General features: G+C 58.2%; 1 protein-coding gene across 6 annotated transcripts in view; it reads right to left on the bottom strand.

Moving 5' to 3' along the window:
• Positions 1-18,771, bottom strand: part of PRR5 (proline rich 5) — a 56,333-nt gene that overhangs the window by 6,188 nt on the left and 31,374 nt on the right. For 4 of the 6 annotated variants that reach the window (XM_074326532.2, XM_019739255.3, XM_019739254.3 and 1 more), the window contains 5 exons: positions 11,747-11,827; positions 6,510-6,558; positions 5,263-5,320; positions 625-716; positions 146-286 (listed from right to left, as the gene is read on the bottom strand). In XM_074326532.2, coding sequence (XP_074182633.1) covers positions 146-286; positions 625-716; positions 5,263-5,320; positions 6,510-6,558; positions 11,747-11,827 — 421 coding nt within the window. Of the gene's footprint in view, positions 1-145; positions 287-624; positions 717-5,262; positions 5,321-6,509; positions 6,559-11,746; positions 11,828-14,824; positions 14,853-14,884; positions 15,036-18,771 lie in introns of those variants that run through there. The other 2 variants (XM_074326533.2, XM_019739256.3) reach the window with 2 other exon arrangements.

The following is an 18,771-nucleotide window of genomic DNA, read 5'->3' on the forward strand; positions in this document are numbered from 1 at the left end:
TTGGTAAGTCACATGGACCCAAATCCTTCTCTCAGGCTCTGCTTCTGGGGAGTCTGGCTCGAGACACACCATCTGCACCTGACTGGCTCACGCCCACGGATGCCCCTGCCACAGGTAAGCAGCGGCCTCCTGAGGCCCCACCCACCTGTAGTATCAGCAGCATCTGCACGATGGCGGGAGGCACGCGGGCATGGGTGCGGGCCAGCGCGTCCTCCAGCTTCACACTGAGGGTGATGGTATTCCGGAAGTGCAGCAGGGCCAGCTGGCGAACCGACGGCTCCTTGCCCTGTAGACACAGAATGTGCACCCCACCTGCTGGTGTCATGTGAGACACCCCACTTCTGGGGCCAGACAGGGGAATGGACCCACTGACCCTCAGGCAAGGAAAGGGTTACTGTCATACTCAGAGGCCCTACTATGTGCTGGGCATGCCCTACTATGTGCTGCTTAGAGCTTTACAGAGCCCTTAGGAGAGAGCTGTTATTTCCATCTTGTGGGTGGGAAACAAGTTCTGAGAGATCCAGGGATGTGCCCAGGTGTAGAAAGCCTGTGACAGCAGTCCGGAGCGAGGCGAGGGAAGGCTGTCAATGTGGCCCAGGGGTCCTACGGCTGCAGGGACCTCACCTGCACTGGGTAGAAGATAGCCTGCAGTGTGGGCAGCACGTCACTGAAGAAGAAATCCCACGTCTCTGCCAGCGAGTCTAGCAGCTTCTGTCCTGTGGGAACAGGAAGCTGTCACGGCCCATCCCAAATGGGCTCGACACCCTTCACGCCCTTCCAGAAGTCATTTCTCATCTGCAGAACGCAGGAGCTGAGGGCCAGGCTCTGGAGGCCGGCCTGCCCCACCCCCATGAGATCGATGGCACAGAGCCCTTGGCAGCTCTGTGGCCTGGGACCCACTGCGTAACCTTCCTGTGCCTCAGTTTCCCCATTAATAAAACAGGACAGTAACAGGGCCCACCCAACTAAACAGAGCCAGGTGCAGAGGGCTGGTGAGTGCTGGCTATTAGTTTCCGGGCCTGCCCACACAGGTGCCAGACTCGCACAGGTGTGCCCCCAACAGGAGCGTCCGCTCACGCCCTCTCACCTGATTCACCTAACGACCCCACCAAGCAGTGGAGGAATCCACCCTCCGCTCTCCCTCTGTGCACGTACCAGTCTGTCTATCCACCTGACAGACATTCACAGAGTACCTACACTGTGCCAAGCCTGACAAAGGGGACCCAGTGGAGCCCCAAAGAGCCCCAGTCCCATCACATGGTAGGGAAGCAGGACACTGAACAGCAATTAGGAGGACAGTGACAGGCGACCTCACTGGGCAGATGAAGAGACTAAGCCTCCAAGGTTCAGGTATCTTTGTCTCTGTCTTTCGGGCTTGGGTCCCTGCCACCCCAGGCTGCCTGAGGTGGGACCTAGGGAGCCAGGTAGACCATCTCCGACAGCAGCAACATGTCCCACATAGGAGAGGGGAGAAGGTGAAGTCAGGAGGGAAGGCTTCCTGGAGGAAGTACTATCCAAGCTGATTTAGGAGGATGGTTTGCCTGATTGACTGACATCCTTGGTGTGTGAACCACGAAAGTAGGTGTGGAAAGCAGGCATTTGGACAAGCTCTGCAGGTACTTCTGCGGGCCCTGGGAAGGAATGGTGCCATCCTCAAGGTGGACAGTCCCTGGGGGATGGGGACAGCCAAGGTGCCCCCAAGCTGGCTCTGGGCTTCCCCGGGAAATACAAAGTGCTAATCCCTCAACCCTTCCACTGGAAAGAGCAGAGTTGGGATGAAGGGCTGCTAGGGCTGGGATGAGCAGACCCTGGTACGTGTCACCAAGACCTCCACCTGGTAGCCAGATTAGCAATCGGCAGAAGAGCAAGACGGGGCACGGGGGTATCTCTGGGTGAAGAGGGGAAAGTGTCCCATGCTGGCCTCTTCACTGCTCATGCCTGACTGCTGGAGGTTACCATGGGAACAGGGGGCTGGACAACGGCCTTGGCCTCTTTTGTCCTCACTTTCCTTGGGCTCTGGGCCCCTCCCCCCACCCTGTAAAGCCCCCAGGTCTATGTAGGTGCTAGGGCTCTGGGAGGGCAGCCTGGCAGGGCTGGCCCCAGGAGGCCCAGTCCCACCCAGCCAGCAGTGAGGGGGTCTGGCCTCGGTGCTCGGCCTGTCTGCTGGCACTGGGGCTCCCTGCCAAGTGGCCAGCTCCCGGTCCTCCCCAGGGGCGATACCTAGGTCTGTGGCGGGACGGGTGGGTGCTTGCAGCCTGAGAGACTCTGCCTGAACACAAAGGTCCCTTCAGGTCCTGCCGTTGCCGGCAAGAAGAAAGGCTGCTCAGTTCCCTGGGCTGGCTGTGGGGTGGCTCTGGGCTTGGGCCAGGCCAGTGTCCACTGAGCACAGGACATTCTCCAGCTCCTGGGGCTGAAATGCAGCGGAAAGCAGATGTTGTAAAACATGGAGTCCAGGTCTGGCCAGAGCCGCATGCTGACTGAGGCCAGGAAGCGGGGCCTCACCTGCTAGCCAGGCTCTCTATTGGGGGCTGTGGTCTGGAGGCGCCAGGGTTGACAGTCAGGCGGCACTGGGTTGAAGCCTCGCTATGGGGTCCCAAGAAGTCCTGCACTCTGAGCCTCAGTGTGGTCCTCTGTAAAATGGGCATAATTACCATTCCACATGCACAGGGCTAAAAGATGCCACAGAGCAGGTGTTCAAGTGCCGGCTGTTGGTACGATGACGTGTGAGATGACGTGTGAGCCGTGTCCCTGCCGATACTCAGCAGGACACAGGTGCTGGCTGCAGCCCGGAGCTGGTTCTCCCCCGGGGGTAGGTTGGCCTTCCTTTTCAGAGTGCTGATGTTGGCTCAAGTGTCAGTCTGCCTTGGGGAGACCCCAGGGACCCCAGTGAGGGGTTATCCTGGCTGCAGCGGGAGCTCACTCCTGTCAGCTGTTGTGCTGAGACCACCAACCATGTCGGATGTGGTCCAAGGGAGGACCAGGCTGGCCTCCATGCTTCCCATTTCCAGGAATTGCTCTGCTTAGGGACCAAGGCCCAAGACCTCCACAGAGGCTGGAGAGGGGGCAGGCGGCAAGGGCCTGGGATCACCCCACAGGGGGCCACCAGCCCGCAACCCCAGCAGAGGCACAGGTGAGGACATGGTTGGCTACAGGCAGCAGTCTCAAGCAAGAGCTCTCCCTGGGACCCAAACTGGGGTGGCAGGCAGAAGGGCAAGGCTCTGAGGCTGCCCCCAGGATGTGGGGTCAGTTACTATTCCCACTGCATGGGCTGAAGGGGGCCAGACATCTTCCTGAACAGACCTCACTTTTAGGCCCCACTCAAAGGCCACTGTCTCCATGCAGCCCTCCTGGACTGCCAATGTGGAACCAATCTACTCTTCTCAGGGCCTCCCTTTACCTTGACATTCAGCATTGGACTTTCACTATCTGGTCCATGTCTGTGTCCCCAACTAGCTGTGAGCTCTTCCTGGGTATGGTCTCCTCCATTTCCAGGTCCCCAGAGGCCACTGGGGGCCTGACACATAGTGAGCACATGGATGGAGCCTGTCCAATCCCATAGTGGTAAGGTGGGGACACTGAGGCCAGAGGGAAATGACGCGTCTGTGGCTGGGTGAGAACTGGACACCAGGCCCTCTGGCCTCCGGCCTGGGGCTCTGGGTCTGTCCTTGAGGCCTGGGGAGGTTGGACGGGGCTGCCACTCCCTGCTGGGTAGCCTGGTGGACACGGCCGCTGTGGGAAGGACTCCAGCAAGCCACACAAAGCTCCTCTTCTCCGATGATCCCAGATGCCCTGGGCTGGAGCTGGTGGGAGGTGCAGGCACTGCTGGAATGAGCCGAATCAGGAGAGGGGCGTAGGAGGGTGTCTCCGCCAGGTGCCAAGTCCTCACTGCTGTGTCCTGTCGGCTGAGGTGCTGCCTCCCCCAGGAAGCTGGCGACAGAATCCCCAGTGGCCTGTGCCTCCCGACCTCCAACATGTGAGGTTCTCATGGCACTTCTGAGGCTCCTGCCTCAGCAGCTTCCATATGATATGCACAGAGGAGGTGCAGAAGAGGGGACACACTGCTCCGAGAGTATGCCAGGCCACCAGGCCTTAGTCTCCTCCTCTGTGAAACGGGCTAACACCCCTTCCTTCCAGGGTCAGTGTGAGGACTTGAGAAGGGAGCTGGAGCAGCAGAGAGAAGAGTGTGGGCTCAGGAGCCAGACTGCCATGTAGCAACCACGTGGCCTGGGCAAGTTACTGACCTCTTTCGTGCCTCGGTTTCCCTATGTGTTCAGTGGCACCTCCTTCACAGGGTTGTTGGGGAATCCAGTGAATCAGCAAAATCAGGACAGAGTCTAGCAGAGTAAGCATGTGCCCAGTGCATAGTAGGCACTCAACAAATATTCATGGAACCTGAACTCGGCACACAGTAGGCCCTTAGCAAAGGGTCCTCCTATAATTTAATCTCTCTACACCAATTCGCTCCTGCAGGGAGGCACACACTTTGGTCGTCACCCCAGGGCCCATGGACACGGGGAGCCTGAGGGTGTTGGGACCTGGCATGTCCTGCTAAGACTCAGGGCCTGGAATAGAGACGGCGTTGATGACTGCCCTCCCCTACCTGCTGACGCCCGAGCCGGGCAGAGCGGCCAGCTGGGACTCACAGGGCCCCGAGAGGGCAAAGGGTATGCATTCTGGAGTCAGGCTGCCCTACTGGCAGTGTGGCCATGGATAAGTCACCCATCATCAGTGCACCGCTCCCCAGCTGTGAAATGGGAATAATGACCCGAAAGGCTCACTGAGTGGGTCTGAGCATGAAAGAAGAAAACCCACCTAATGCCGGGCAGGGAACCCACATCAGCTGCTTCCACCCAGGTGGCAGCTCCCTGCTCCGGCCTCTTCCTTCGGGAGGATCAGGGCAACCTCTGCCCTAAACCAGTTCCCCTCCAGTCCTCAAAGATCCTGACAGGGGTCCCCCCGGCTGCTGCGGGCAGTAGTGCGACGCAGGGGCCTTCTCTCTGACATCTCTCGGCCGTCCTGGGCTCTAGCAAGTGGGGGGCAGATGCTCTCCCCAACGAGGTCCGATCTCGGCCCTGCTGCCCTGAGGCATCATTTCTGCTCCTTCTAAATCCTCCCAATCAAGATAGATCGCTCACCCAGAACCCTGGGGCCCAGGCAAGGCTGGCAGTGCCAGGGCTCCCAAGGGCACCCCTGTGGCACCACCATGTATGGCACTGGCACCAATGCCCAGCAGCCATGCCAGCAAGCAGTGCGGCCACTCACCCTCGTAGAAGCGGATCTTGTCCCTTAGGATCACCATGCCTTTCGTCAGCAGCTGGTTCTGAAAGGTACACACAGAGACGCTGTCATTGCCCCATGAGGGTCCTGGCAGGCAGGCCCCGCAGAGTCCAAGCAAGGGGGGGCCTGGTCTGTGAACACCCATCACTAACACGAGGCTTAAACCACAGGCCTCGTACACGCTGCCCTGGGCATCGGCCCAGAATGACACCATGTGGTGTCAGCACCATTCACAACAGCCAGAGGTGGACACAACCCAGTGCCTACCCACGGACAAATGGGCGAACAACACAGGATGCATCCAGACAATGGAATACTATTCAGCTGCAAAAAGGAGTGAAGCACCGACACACGCTACATCATGGATGAACCTCGAAAACACCGTGCTCAGCGAAGAAGCCAGACACAGAGGCCACACATTGTACGTGTTCACCTAGTATATGAAACGCCCGGAACAGGAACACAGAAGGCAGGTTGGTGGGTGCCAGGGGCTAGAGAGAGGAGAATGGGGGCTGCTTATAAATGTAGGGTTTCTTTTTGGGGTGATGAAAACATTCTGGAATTAGATAGTGGTGATAGCTACACAACTTTGTGAATATACTAAAACCACTGAATTGTATACTTTAAAGGGGGGCACTGCGTGGCACGTGAATTATACCTCGATGAAGATGCTAAACAGCCAACCCGCAAACCATGGGTCCTCACCCCTCCCCAGGCAGCCCAGGCACCTGGCTCTGAGCCTGCAGGAGAACGTGCCCACACCACCCCTTCCTGGCTGTGTGACCTCGGCAGGTCCTCTCACCTCCTGAGCTCTAGACTCCTACGTGCTCACCGACTCTGAAGGCCTGCGGCCACATGGGGTGCCAGGAATGTCAAGTGCTGCCGCACCTGGAGGGGGGGGGCTCAAGGATGCTGACACCATGTGGCTCAGGGCACCAGGCCTGGCAGAGACGGCCCACACAGAGACTTCTGGGGGCCTGCACTGACATTCCAGGAGAAGGCGGGCGACTAGTAAAACCACCCAGGTGCCAGACACAACATGAGGACTTCACCTGGATCTTATCATTTAATCTTCACAAAAATCCGCGGTGGCTAGGTAGGGAAACTGAGTCACGGTGCAGCCGAGTCCTTGGAATCTAGTGCTCCATATGTCCACTGATAGTAGGTGACCCCCAGCCCTCTGGCCAGCACAGGAAGCATTCCCACCCTGGCTGGAGGGCAACACCACCTACCTGCAGATACTCTGTGAAGAAGGACCCCAGCTCCGTCTTCAGCAGCTGCCTGTGGGTGGAAGGGGTGACGACAGTGAGGGAGGGCGGGAGTCAGAGACTACACGGTGCCGGTGACGGGGCCCGAGTACTGGGCTGGGGGCTACCTTGGCAGCGGGGCACCCATCTGCTCAGCCAACATGAGCGGCGGGCACGTCCACCTGTCCCAGCCCTACTGGGGGCTGGATGGCCACACGCTTCGTGGCCCAAAGCTGAGGCTCATCAGCACACGCCCTCACCCCCATTTCACAGAAGAGGAAGCTGAAGGGTCCCCAGGGAAAGAGAGAAAGTGAGGCCCATAAGCGTCTCACATGTTCTCGGGGAGACGCCTGGCGGGCTGGGCCTCCAAGACCTAGCTCCATCCCTCTGCCACCTGCCCGAGTCTCAAAGCTGTCTGAGTCCTGGCACCCTCATCTGTGGCTCAAGAGAGTAGAGCCGGAGTGTTCAGGGTTCCACTGGGGTCACGGTTGATCCTCGGTATATTAACAGGTGCTCAGTGAAGCCCTCCTCGCCCTCTCCCCTGCCCATGTTTCGGGGGTCCAAGTGTGAACACTGATTAAGGAAGGAAGGGAAGGAGGGAAGGTCTCCCCTTCACGGCCCAGCAGACGCTCAGCTCACTAGGGCTAGAAAACAGGAGTGGTTCTAATGGAGCCCTACCTAGGGGTGACTCCGCCCCACTGCTGGCTGAGCATCCTCCCTACTGGCTGTGCCCAGCGGCTCTCCCAGCCGCTGACGTGGGGAGTGGACACGACTCTGGAAGACCGGAGGCTGCGCAGCTGCATGGTCGACGCCTCAGATCCGTGCTGTCCACAGGGCTGACGGTGAGAGGCCAGTTTGGGCCCCTCTGCCTTCGGCTGAAAATACGGCCAACGGGCTTCCCGTCAACCTCTGAAGCCTGCATACAGCAGGTGCTCACTAATGAAAGCTTAGCAATGTATGGATGACTTCCACCACTGCTAAGAGTTTCTGCGCCAATTCTCTAGGATTTCATCTGGCAGCTGACAGGGCCCTGGGATCCCCTCCTTCCTGGCCAGTGAGAGCGGATGTCCCAGGCAGGGGAAGAGGAGGTCACACAGGCTAACTCCAGCCAAAGCCCTGCACAGGGGAACCTGTTCATTCCACAGATGTGGAAACTGAGGCTCCAGGAGGGCAAGTGATGAGGCGTCCAGTGGGGCCTGCTGACTGGCTCCCAGAAGGCTTCCTGGCCTGGGCTGCCTGTGGGGAGGGGAACCCACACTCCAAGGGGAGGCCCAAGGCAGCTGTGCATGTGCGAATAAAGGGACAGCACCCGCGGGAGGGGTTGTGGGGGGAACAACCTGGCTGTCACTGAGGGGAAAGCGACAGGCAAGGGCTGAAGGGTCAGAAGGCAGAGGCCCTGGCCGCCCTGTCCAGAGGGGCTGCTGGTTCCTGGGAGTGGCAGGGCTGGCAGGACCTAGCCCTGGAGCTGGGGCAGGGCTGGATAACCTGCGTCTGGGCCAGGAGCCCAGGAGGACGCAGAAGGGGCCTCAGGACCAGAGCAGGCGGCCGAGCTCCCGCATGGCCCTCAGGACTCACAAGATTCTCACAGCCCAAGGCAGACAGTAGCTGTTAGAGTGCTGGGAGACAGGCCGCCCCAGACAGACGCCTGTGGGGACAGGGTGGGCGTGAGAATGCAGAACACGGAGCAGCCGGGGCCACCAAACACGGGGCAGGTGGCCTTTCAGAGCTGAGCAAAACCAGGCGACCTGGGGCTCGATTCTGTTTAAGATGGTGGGACAGATGATGGGTCCTTCAGTAGCAATGCCCCATGACATCATCCGGGTCTGGGTCCTGAGACCCAGAGCGACTTATTCTGTAAGGCTTTTCTCTGTCTGGAAAAACGACTGTGCAGGTGTGTCCACTTGTACACCTGAGAAGAAAGGTGGTCAAAGGAACGGGGCAAGAAAGAGGACGAGATCAACAGACGAAATGTCCTGACAGTTAAACTTCTGTGCTTCCAAGGACATTATCAAGAAAGCGAAGACAACTCATGGAATGGGAGAAAAGGTGTGCTGAAATCAGCATCTGGCAGGGGCCTCGATCCAGAATATATAAAGAACTCTTACATCTCAACAATAAAAACACAAAGAGCCCGATGACAAAACGGGCAAAGGAGGTGAACCAGGCACTCCTCCCAAAACAGAAAAACGGCGAATAAGCACGTTTTCATGTGCTCAATCATTAGTCATCAGGGAAATGCAAATCAAAAACCACCAGATGGCACTTCACACCCACTAGTAGTTAGAATCAAAAAGCGGAAAACAACAAGTACTGGTGAGAAGGTGGGGAACTGAGTCCTCGTACACAGCGACAGGGGATGTAAAATGGTACAGACGCTGTGAGAAACAGCTGGGCGGTTCCTCCAAGAGTTGCCTGGAGAGTTGTAGTATGACCCAGCCATTCCCTCCTAGGTACAGACCCCAGAGGAATGAAAACACAGGTCCACACAAAATTCTGTACACGGATGTCACAGCAGCACTACTCATAAAAGCCAAAGGGTGGGAACAACCCAAACGTCCATCAACAGGCGAATGGGTAAACAAAACGTGTGTTTTTCACACAATGGAATATTATTCAGCAATAAAGAGGACTGGTCCTTGAAAGCATCATGTTCAGTGAAAGAAGCCAGTCACGAAAGGCCCACGTACACACCGGTTCCATTGATATAAGTTATGCAGAACAGACTGATCCATAAAGACAGAAAGTTGACTGGTATTTGCCAGAAGTTGGGGGAGAAGGTAATGGGGAGTGACTGCTAAAGGGGATGAGCTTTTTTGGGGGGTGATGGGAATGTTCTGAATTAAATAGGGTGATGGCTATACAACCTTGTGGATACGCGTATACTAAAAACACTGAACTGTACATTTTAAAAGAGTGAATTATAGCTCAAAAAAATACATATACATATAAAATGGGCGGGGAATGAAGACCAGACGTCAAGACTTATTATGATTCACCACCCCGGCCCTACCCATGCCGGACCCGGCACAGCCGAGGGACCCCACTCCCTCCAATCTCACTAACAAGCCTCGAGAACCGAGGGCAATCTATGGCTCCGGTCACAAGGCTCTCATGGGATCGAAGCTAATGACCAATTATGGATTTAATGCACAATTAAATTCCCTTAATTTAGTGTGGCCACATGATGGAAAAGAGCGGGGGTGGGGGCTGGGCAGGGGGCAGCCTAAGGACCCACAGGCTCTATAGTAAGGGGTCTGAGTCCCAGCTCCACTGACTAGTTCCATGACCGCGAGCAACCCACAACCTCTCTGTGCCTCAGTTTCTTCATCTGTAAAATGAGACGATAAAGGGCCCACTCCTCAGAGCTGCCGTGAAGAGCTTGAGGTGTGGAAAGCTTGTGGCACAGGCTGGCACAGAACAACTTTCAATAGAAAGGCCCTGGTATTATTACTTAATGCTTCCCAGCATTTAATTTTGAACTGTCTACAAAGTTGCCCCAAATAACCTAAGTGGCCAGGAGTTTCACATCTCATGTCACCCTGACCTCTATCTGTTTCTTAGATAAAGGTCCCGGGGCTTGGTGCCGGGTGCAGCTTCTCTCTACCCGCATCCCCAGCACATACTTCTGAGGGAGGCCACCTGTTCTGTGCCAGTCCCCAAGGGCTGGGGACAGACACCCGTGGTCTGGGGTGACAGTCCCTGTGGAGAGGAGGCAGCTGAGAGCCAATCACCACTGCTGTTTATGCCGCTGGAGGGGAAGGGTGTAGAAACTGCTGGAGGGCTGTCCCTGGTGCCTTGTTCAAGAATTTAGAAATCTAGGCTGGCCCAGTGGCTCAGGCGGTTAGAGCTCCATGCTCCTAACTCCGAAGGCTGCTGGTTCGATTCCCACATGGGCCAGTGGGCTCTCAACCACAAGGTTGTCAGTTCAATTCCTCGAGTCCCGCAAGGGATGGTGGGTTCTGCCCCCTGCAACTAAGATTGAACACAGCACCTTGAGCTGAGCTGCCACTGAGCTCCGGATGGCTCAGTTGGTTGGAGCGCGTCCTCTCAACCACAAGGTTGCCGGTTTCGACTCCCGCAAGGGATGGTGGGCTGTGCCCCCTGCAACTAGCAACGGCAACTGGACCTGGAGCTGAGCTGCGCCCTCCACAACTAAGACTGAAAGGACAACAACTTGAAGCTGGACGGCACCCTCCACAACGAAGATTGAAAGGACAACAGAATTTAGAAACCTTTTCTTATTTTTGGTTGTTAAAACATCCAGCAGATTCTTTAGGTTTGCTACAAACTCCTTTTTCCCTAGGCAAAGGCATATTAGGAAAAAGGGGCTGTTCTGGGCCCCACTGAGACCCCCAGTGACTTCTGAACCCCACTGAGACCCCCAGTGGCTTCTGGGACACCCCCACTCCGGGTGGCCAGATGAGCTCGAGGAAAGCTTGAGCCTGGCAGAAGCAACCAGCTCCTGTTTTCCACATGGCTTCACCAGCTCCTTTCCCTCCCGGGGCCTCAGTTTATCCGTCTGTAAGGGCCCACCTGGAGTGGGGTGACCTGTGTCCCAATTACCCTTTTATTCCGGTCTTGAGCAGATAAGAATGTTTGCTGTCTGTTTTTCCCAGATATTCTTTTGGTGCGGAGACAGGGTAGTGTGGCTGGGGTGGGAGGGGAACAGCACAGAGGTGGCAGCTGTGTGACCCTGGGTGAGTCTCTTGACCTCTCTGAGCTTTGGCCTCCTCCACTACAACACAGAACTAACGCAGGGGGCCTTGAAGATTTCCTGGAAGGCGGTCCGTCGGGGGCTCCTTCACAAGTGCTCATTCCTCAGCTATTCACAGGAAATGAGGGGCGTTCGTTGGCAGTAACAGCTTTTCCTGGAATGACACTCCCGTCATTAGGCAGGTGGGTCCTTCCTCTTTAACAGAATGAATATCTTTCCTGATGCTCAACACCAGTGGGGAATGTGGGTGTTATCTTGAGCCACAGTCCAAGTCCCACCCTGTTTCCCCTGAAAAGTCCTCAGGAGGGGTGAGGGTGGCCATCAGGCCCTAAAGCCACGTAGTATCAAGGTCCACAGAGAAGTGACTGCCGACCTCGGCTCTCGGGGGTGGAACGCTGGGCGTGGCTGGTGGACCGGGCACCTGGCTGGGGCCTCCCACCCTGGCACAGCCCTTCCTGCCACTCACAGACCCAGGCCTGGGACAAGACAGGATGGAACGGCTACTCACCGGACGCCTTCGTTGAGGCTGAAAAGCTCCTGGTCAGGCAGCCCCTTGCGCTGGAAGACGGCGATCACCCCGTTATGGATGCTGCAGGCGGAGAAAGGCATGCTGTGTCCCGAGGCCCCGCGAGCCCTCCCCGCCTCCCCTTCTGCCCTCCTTCTGCCCCTCAGCCCTCCTGCTCTGCAGGAGGAACAGAATGCGCCTGGTCAGAAGCAGAGCACCTGTCCTTTCTCTTAGAAGGCAGGCCCTGGAGAGCAGGGACTGACCGTCCCTGCGGGACCCTGTCCACACCAGAGCTGTTCCCAAGATCCTGGGCCCCCAGCCTCCCCTGAGCCCCAGGCATCTCCTGCTCACCTCTCAGGATGTTCTCTGTACCCCGCACACCCTCTGCTTCCCTTCCCGTGCTCCTGAATCTTCCACGCCCGGGACAGAAACTAGGGCCACCCTGATAGCCTTTCACCCCCAACATATCCATGTCCGACTGGCTTTCTCACCCTGGGCTTCACGCTGCCCTCTGCCGGCCCCTGCTCACCCTCCCTCCACAAGCACCGCAGGCCTGGGATCGGTACCAGCCCCGACAGGGAGGCTGCAGGCTGCCACGATGCTCCACTCAGGTCCTTTCTGCTGCCTGCTCCTCCCCCTCTGCTATCTACGCACCTAGGTCCTTCCTTCAGATCACAGGTGGACGTCAGCTTTGACAGCACCTGTCACTGTGGAACCACACGTTTATGTGTGGTTTGTTTGCTTGTTTCCACCACTATCTACAAAGCGTGAGAGCACAGGACTCTGTGTTGTTCATGACTTCCCAGCGCCTGGCTCCAAGGGGCCGCTCGGTGAGTACCTGGTGAAAACTCATCGGGACTCCCGCACCCTGCCAATCCAATGGACCCTGCCGTCATACCTGGTCCTGCCTCCTACATCTCTCTGCCGCGTCCCTCCTCTCCCTTCCAGCCCAGAACCCTCCTCGCTTGCCTGGACCTCTGATGACGCCCACCTGCTTCCCCAGAACATCCACTGCCTGCAGCAGCCAGTCATTTCCCTGCACAGCAGACAGAGTACAAGTCCTGGACATGGCAATGGAGGCTCCTCAGAGCGGCCCGTCCCCACATTCCGGGGCACCCTACACTCTAATCCCAGAGTACTGGGCCTATCGGGGGTGCCACACCTCTTTGTACCCACTGCCCTTCCTGCCTGGAGGGCCCCTCTCCTTCCTGTCTACTAGACAAGCAGCTATTCATACCGGAGCCTCAGCTCAGAGGCCACCACCTCCAAGGAGCCCTCCTGACCGCCACCCCTCCCCATGTAGATCTGTGGGATCTACACTTTGCTGATTCACTTTCCTGTTAGTCCCCCCACTGGCCACATGCTCCCAAGGGTGAGAACTAGGTCTGGGTGGCGCCACCACCTCGACCCAGGACCTGGTCACAGCTCTGACACTCACTACTGCAGACTGGCTGGGTGTTTGTTGGTGCACAGGGGACAGCTGGACACACTGCCAGTTACATCACAGAGTGGGCAGCGGCCACCGAGCTCCTGGTGCCGTCTGCCTTCACCAGCTCCACCCTTCCCAGAAATATGGACTGACTGCCCACTTTTTCAGATGAGGAAACTGAGGCTCAGAGAGGCCAACTCCCCCACAGGAAGCCACAGAGCTTGCCCAACGGCTGCCCACTCTCCCCTTGCAGCTTCCCCACAGGGAGCCAGGTCTGCGCAGGGTTTCTGGCTCTGTGCCCTGGAGGGGGCAGGGCAGGGTGGGTGAAGGAGGCTTTGAGCAGCTGGGCCCAGCTGGGCTGGGCACCATGACCACACTGCACACTTGTCACCTGACCCAGGGGGCCTGACTACTCTTGGGTCTGGCGTCAGTAGGCAGCTTATTTGTGTGGCCAGGGACATGTGTCCTCTGACCTGTGTCCTGCCTGTGAAGTGGGGGTCAGGAGATACCCCCAAGTGCCGTGAGGATGAAATGATGACCAGGGACCAGCCTCAGCATGTGGGCACGGCTGGCATTGTGTTTGCTCGCCTGTTGTAAGTCCCTGGTGGACCCAGCCCCGCGACTGTGTCACATAAGGCTGCTCCCCGTTTATAGACCAAAAAAAGACAAAAATCTGACGGGAAGTCTAATGGCCGCCAGGAAGCCAGCTGCCCTACAGCAGTGATCTCCCTGGAATCCCGACAGCTGGGAAGACACTCCCAGCCCTGTGGGGGCCGTTGGGGGTGGGTGGGGTGGTCAGGCATGGCCCAGGGGCAGCCCCACCCAGCCTTATCAGCTTCAGGAGCCTGGGGAGGGGCAGGGGGAGGGGCAGTGGGGTGGAGCCAGCCACTCCAGAAGCTCAGAGGGGCTTGGCAGAGTTGTCCCTGGGACCCAAATCAAGCACGTGGAGCCTGCGGAGCCTTGGAGGTCTCAGCAGGCCCCCAGGCCTGATCCTGCTGTTCTCAGAGATCTACTCTCACCAGCCTCTCTGTGTCTTTCCTCCACTTCCATTAAACCTTCCAGAGGGATCCCAGCCCACTCTGGTCCCAAGCCCAGAGGTGACCCTACACCATGTGGCTTTCGATGGTAAGACCGACTCTCTGGACCCCTCAAGGGGTCTGGTGTCCTCTGTGACATTTTTACCACCTCCCCCCACCTCATGGCCTTCGAACTTGTTCCCTGGCCTGGAGGCTCACCTTCCACCCAACCCCTCCTCAAAGCCTTCCCCGCCCCCCCCCCCCAGGAGGCCAGGTCCCTCCCTCCCTCACCCGTGTGGGGAGAGTATGGTAACCCATCTCCTTTTTGGGAAGGGGAGGTCTATTTAGTTCACTATTTAGCCTCCTTCTCCCGACCTGGCACTGGGGCAGCAGAGCATCACCCATGGAGGATATGCCAGTGACCCAGTTACCACCCTTCCATTCTTTCACGGAACACGTGGGAGCAGCCCCGCCCAGTGCAGGGTCACCCGCAGCTCTGCCATCCACACGCCCCACATCCAGCCCCTAGGCTGGTTCAGCGGCACACGTGACTTTGAATCCCAGCTCTGGGCTTCCTGGCTACATGCCTTGACCAAATGCCCTGATCACCCGTGCCTCAGTTTCCCCCATTCATACCATGGGATTCATGGTTGCAGCACCTAAAGGAGATAATGTGGGGAGGGGACAGCACCGCACCCTGCAGGGCTGTTTGTCAGGGTGTCAGTCAGCAGTGACTCCAGGGAGGGGTGTGGCTCCCAGAAGCATCCACCACAGCTCAGCCATCTGCTCTGTGGTTTTCCGTGTCTTCCTCCTAACCACCACACGACGTGGGGACTGACACCCCAAGCTGTAGAAGAACACTGAGGCTGTGAGAAGAGAAGCTGAGGGACTGCCCGGGGTCACACAGCCTCGCCCACCCCCCTCGCTGCCCTCGCCCAAACTGGGGTGGGGGGTGGGGGCTGAGGGGACACACAGGGCCCTGCTCCTTCCGGTTTCCAGATGCGGTTCCATGTTCTTTCCAACGTCCAAGTTGGGCAAACAAAAAAATACTTGCTAAGACACTGGGGGAGAGGAAGGGTGGGTCAGCGAGAGGACCTCATGTGACTTATCCCCCCAAAATAGAAGTGAAACTCCAGCCACCCTGGCCCATGCCTTCCCAGACCAGAGGTGGGCAGGCCAGTGGGGCTGACAGCCTCCGGGGTGCTTCTGGGCAAGGCCCGAGTGGAAGCTGACCCATCATCTCCCTCTGGCTGTCTCCCCTCACTGGGCAGTCCCTCTCGGCGGCCTGTCCTGTCCCCATGCAGGAAGACAGATAGGCAGGGCCAAGTCCCACCCTCTCTTGCCTGAGCACTGGGTGCCTGCAAGGTGAGGGAAGTACAGGACCCTTAGTGAGACTCCAGGGCGCCCAGGACAGTGCTGAGACCTGCTGGCCCTGCAGCTGTCGGGGGACGGCTGCCCAGGATTGGGGGAGGGGGCCTGCAGTCAGGCTGGGAGAGCAAGGGCTGACTGTGGGGCTTCTCGGGGCACTTGCCTATGGCCATCTTGGCTTGGGCTGGGGGCCGGTGTGGGGCTGCGAGTGGGTGGACCCCAGCTGGGTGGGTCTCTGGCCCACCATCAACTCTCTGTGTTGCCCACCTGCCCACACAGGAAGCCCAGGCAGAGAGTGAGTGGGCAGGGGCGCATCCAAAGCCTCACCGCTGGTGGGTCAGGCCTTCCTCAGGCCCCTACCCTGCTCTGGATCTGGCCTTGGGAGGCCTCTGAGGGCACAGGGAGAAGAGCAGACCCCTGCAGGTGCCCTCCTCACTCTCTGTTTGGGGCCCCCAGAGGGCTGAGTGGAGCCCGAGCGAGCCTGGTACTTCCTTGGGCCCCTCCCACTGGTGTTCATGCCTGGCTCCTCGGGACCTGGCTCCCAGCTGGTGGCCTGTGGAAGGGATGAGTGGGTGAAGGCAGGCAGGGGTGCTGGACTCCACTAGGTCCCCAAGGGCCCCCTCAGGCTCCTCCCACTGCTAGCTGCCACCTGGGCTGGTTGGTGCCCTCCCTGGCTCTCGCCCTCCTCCGACCTGTTCATCCAGGGATGACCAGGGCCCTAATGTCCTCATCTGTACCCCAGGGGGCCACACCCAGCCCTGAAAAATGAAGCTGAGGACTGTGGGCTCTGCTCCGGCAGCCCCAGCAGCGATGTCTACACCCAGGTGGGTGGCATAAGGAGACAGGCTTCTCGGAACCCAATCCTGACCCCAGGCTGGGCCCCAATTTGACCCTCTGGAAAGTGGCCATCAGCTGTGGGCTAGTTGTCCGTCAGCTGTAACCAGTGAGCCATTGGCTACTAATATAACTGCTGTGGCTACGCTAGCAAAAAAGTGGGGGCTAGCAAGATGGTGGCTGAGCCTGCAAGCGGCGCAATGAGGGTTGAGAATTGTGTGGCTCCTGTTTCCTGTGTCTCCAACCCAGCCACCAGAGAGAATACAGTGGTATGACTCCCCTATTTATGGCTCCGTGGGTGTTCCTTTTTGGCCTCACCATGTCCTGCATTCTCTTGTGGGGAGCGGGAGCAGAGACCCCGCATGACACCCTGCACGACAGCCCCCATCCTCCCATAGCTGCCTGGGTCTCACATTCCCACCTTCCCAGCTGTGAGGCCAGGTTCTGGATGCTATAGGTGGGAGAAGTTGTGGTCCAGGGCACATGGGGAGAGGAAGGGAAGCCCAGTGTATGCATGTCCTGTAGCTGCTGTAACAAAAGGCCACAAGCTTAGTGGCTTAAAACAAGCCCAAGTTGTTTTAAGTTCTAAGGCTGAAAGTTGAAAGTTCTAAATCACTGTCATGGGGCTAAAATCAAGGTGTCAGTGGGTTGGCTCCCTCTGAAGAACCCAGGGGAGAATTCATTTGCTTCCTGGCCTTTTCCAGCTTCCAGAGGCGTCCACAGCCCTCAGCTCAGGCCCCTCTCTCCATCCACAACTTCTCTGCCTCCATCCTCACATCTCCTCCACGGCCTGAGCCCCGGGCCTCCCTCCCATCAAGACCCCTGTAATGGCACTGGGCCCACCTGGATAATGTCCCCATCAGAAGACCCTTAATCACACTTGAAGTCTCTTTTGCCTTGTAATGTAAGGTATTCACAGGTTCTGGGGAACCTGGATGTGGACATCTTTGGGGGCCATCGCGCTGCTGACCACGACTGCTGCCTCAGATGGGCAGGGGGCCTGCAGCGAGGGGGTGGGGTTGGTGGGGGAGAGGTGGCGGGGTGAGCCAAGCACAGCACCCTGCCGGCCTCCAACCCTCACTCTCAACCAACCTCCTCTGGCCCCTCAGAGACCCCATGAGGTGGTGGCAGAGGCGCAGGCTTTGGAGGTAGACCCGGGCAGTCCCCACACCTCTCTGAGCTCCAGCTGCAAAATGGGGGTCATCAATTCCACCCTGAGTGGCTGCAGGGATGAAAGGAGCTTCCCCAGACCCGGGGTTTGGCTGCCCAACCCCCACCCACACGCACACACAGGTTGGGGTGAGTGAGCGCTGCTGTCTGAAGGGTGGGGTGCTCTTGGCCACTCAGCATTGCTGGGAGACCCGGGTGTGGAACACAATGTGGGGGGTGGGCCAGGGCCCACTCAGGACCAGGGGAGTGCAGGCCAGGGGGGCCGGCTCCAGGATCCAGGCTCTCACCTGCAACACCCACCTGACCTGGCCCCACTGGGAAAGAAACTCACGTGTCCCTGATCAGTGGCTTCAAGTCAGACTGGGGTCAGACCCCGGGCCCTGTAAACTGAAGACTAATCATCCCAGCCTTAGAGGCGGGATTGTGGGGAGTGTGTGACAAGTGTCACACGCACGTGTAGACGCACACTCTACCTTGCTGCTGGCCTGTTCAGGGCCTCCATTATAATGTCTAGAAGGTGGGGGTGGGTGCTGGGCTCTCAAAACCTCAAGCATTCGGGCAGATCCACTCCTGCCAAGGAGTAGGGCTCCATAATGGTTGGCACCCTATGGCCCACACACAGGTGTAGGGGACAAGTATGGGGTTTGGGGAGCTCCCTCCCACTCCGCGGCTGGCCCCTCATCTCAGAACATGACCTTCCTGGAGTTGGAGGCCCCCTACACACATGGGTCCAGATCCAGTGAGCAGGTGGCTGCTGAGGGGGACACGGCATGCTATGTCCAGGCCATTGAGGACGGAGGAGATAAGGGCCTCCAAGGGGGAGCAGCAGGGGAGCCTTCTCACCACCCTCCCCCCAGCCTTCTACCACTCTCTCAAACCTTTCCTGCACACTGATGGAATCGATTTTAGTGGGGGAAGAATGGACGACCACAGGCCACCAGCTGTGTGTGGTCAGCACTCAAGTGTCACCGGCTTCATCTTCCCAGCACTAAACCCAAATGCAGAGACCTCATGGGTTTACGTGTGTCCTTGTTTATTTCCTGACTCCCTCCAGCAACTCAATGCTCCAGGAGGCTGCAGATTCTCTGCTAACTCTATGTCCTGGGCCTGCCCGGTGAATGAGTGAGTGAATGAATGAATGAATGACTGACTCAGTGGGTGCATGGATTCCATTCTCGCAAGGGTGAGTTGGGTATTTTTGCCCCATGTCC

Source organism: Rhinolophus sinicus, chromosome 1 (genome assembly GCF_057876585.1).
Source record: "Rhinolophus sinicus isolate RSI-liver-muscle chromosome 1, RSI-T2T, whole genome shotgun sequence".
Taxonomy (NCBI): Eukaryota; Metazoa; Chordata; class Mammalia; order Chiroptera; family Rhinolophidae; genus Rhinolophus; species Rhinolophus sinicus.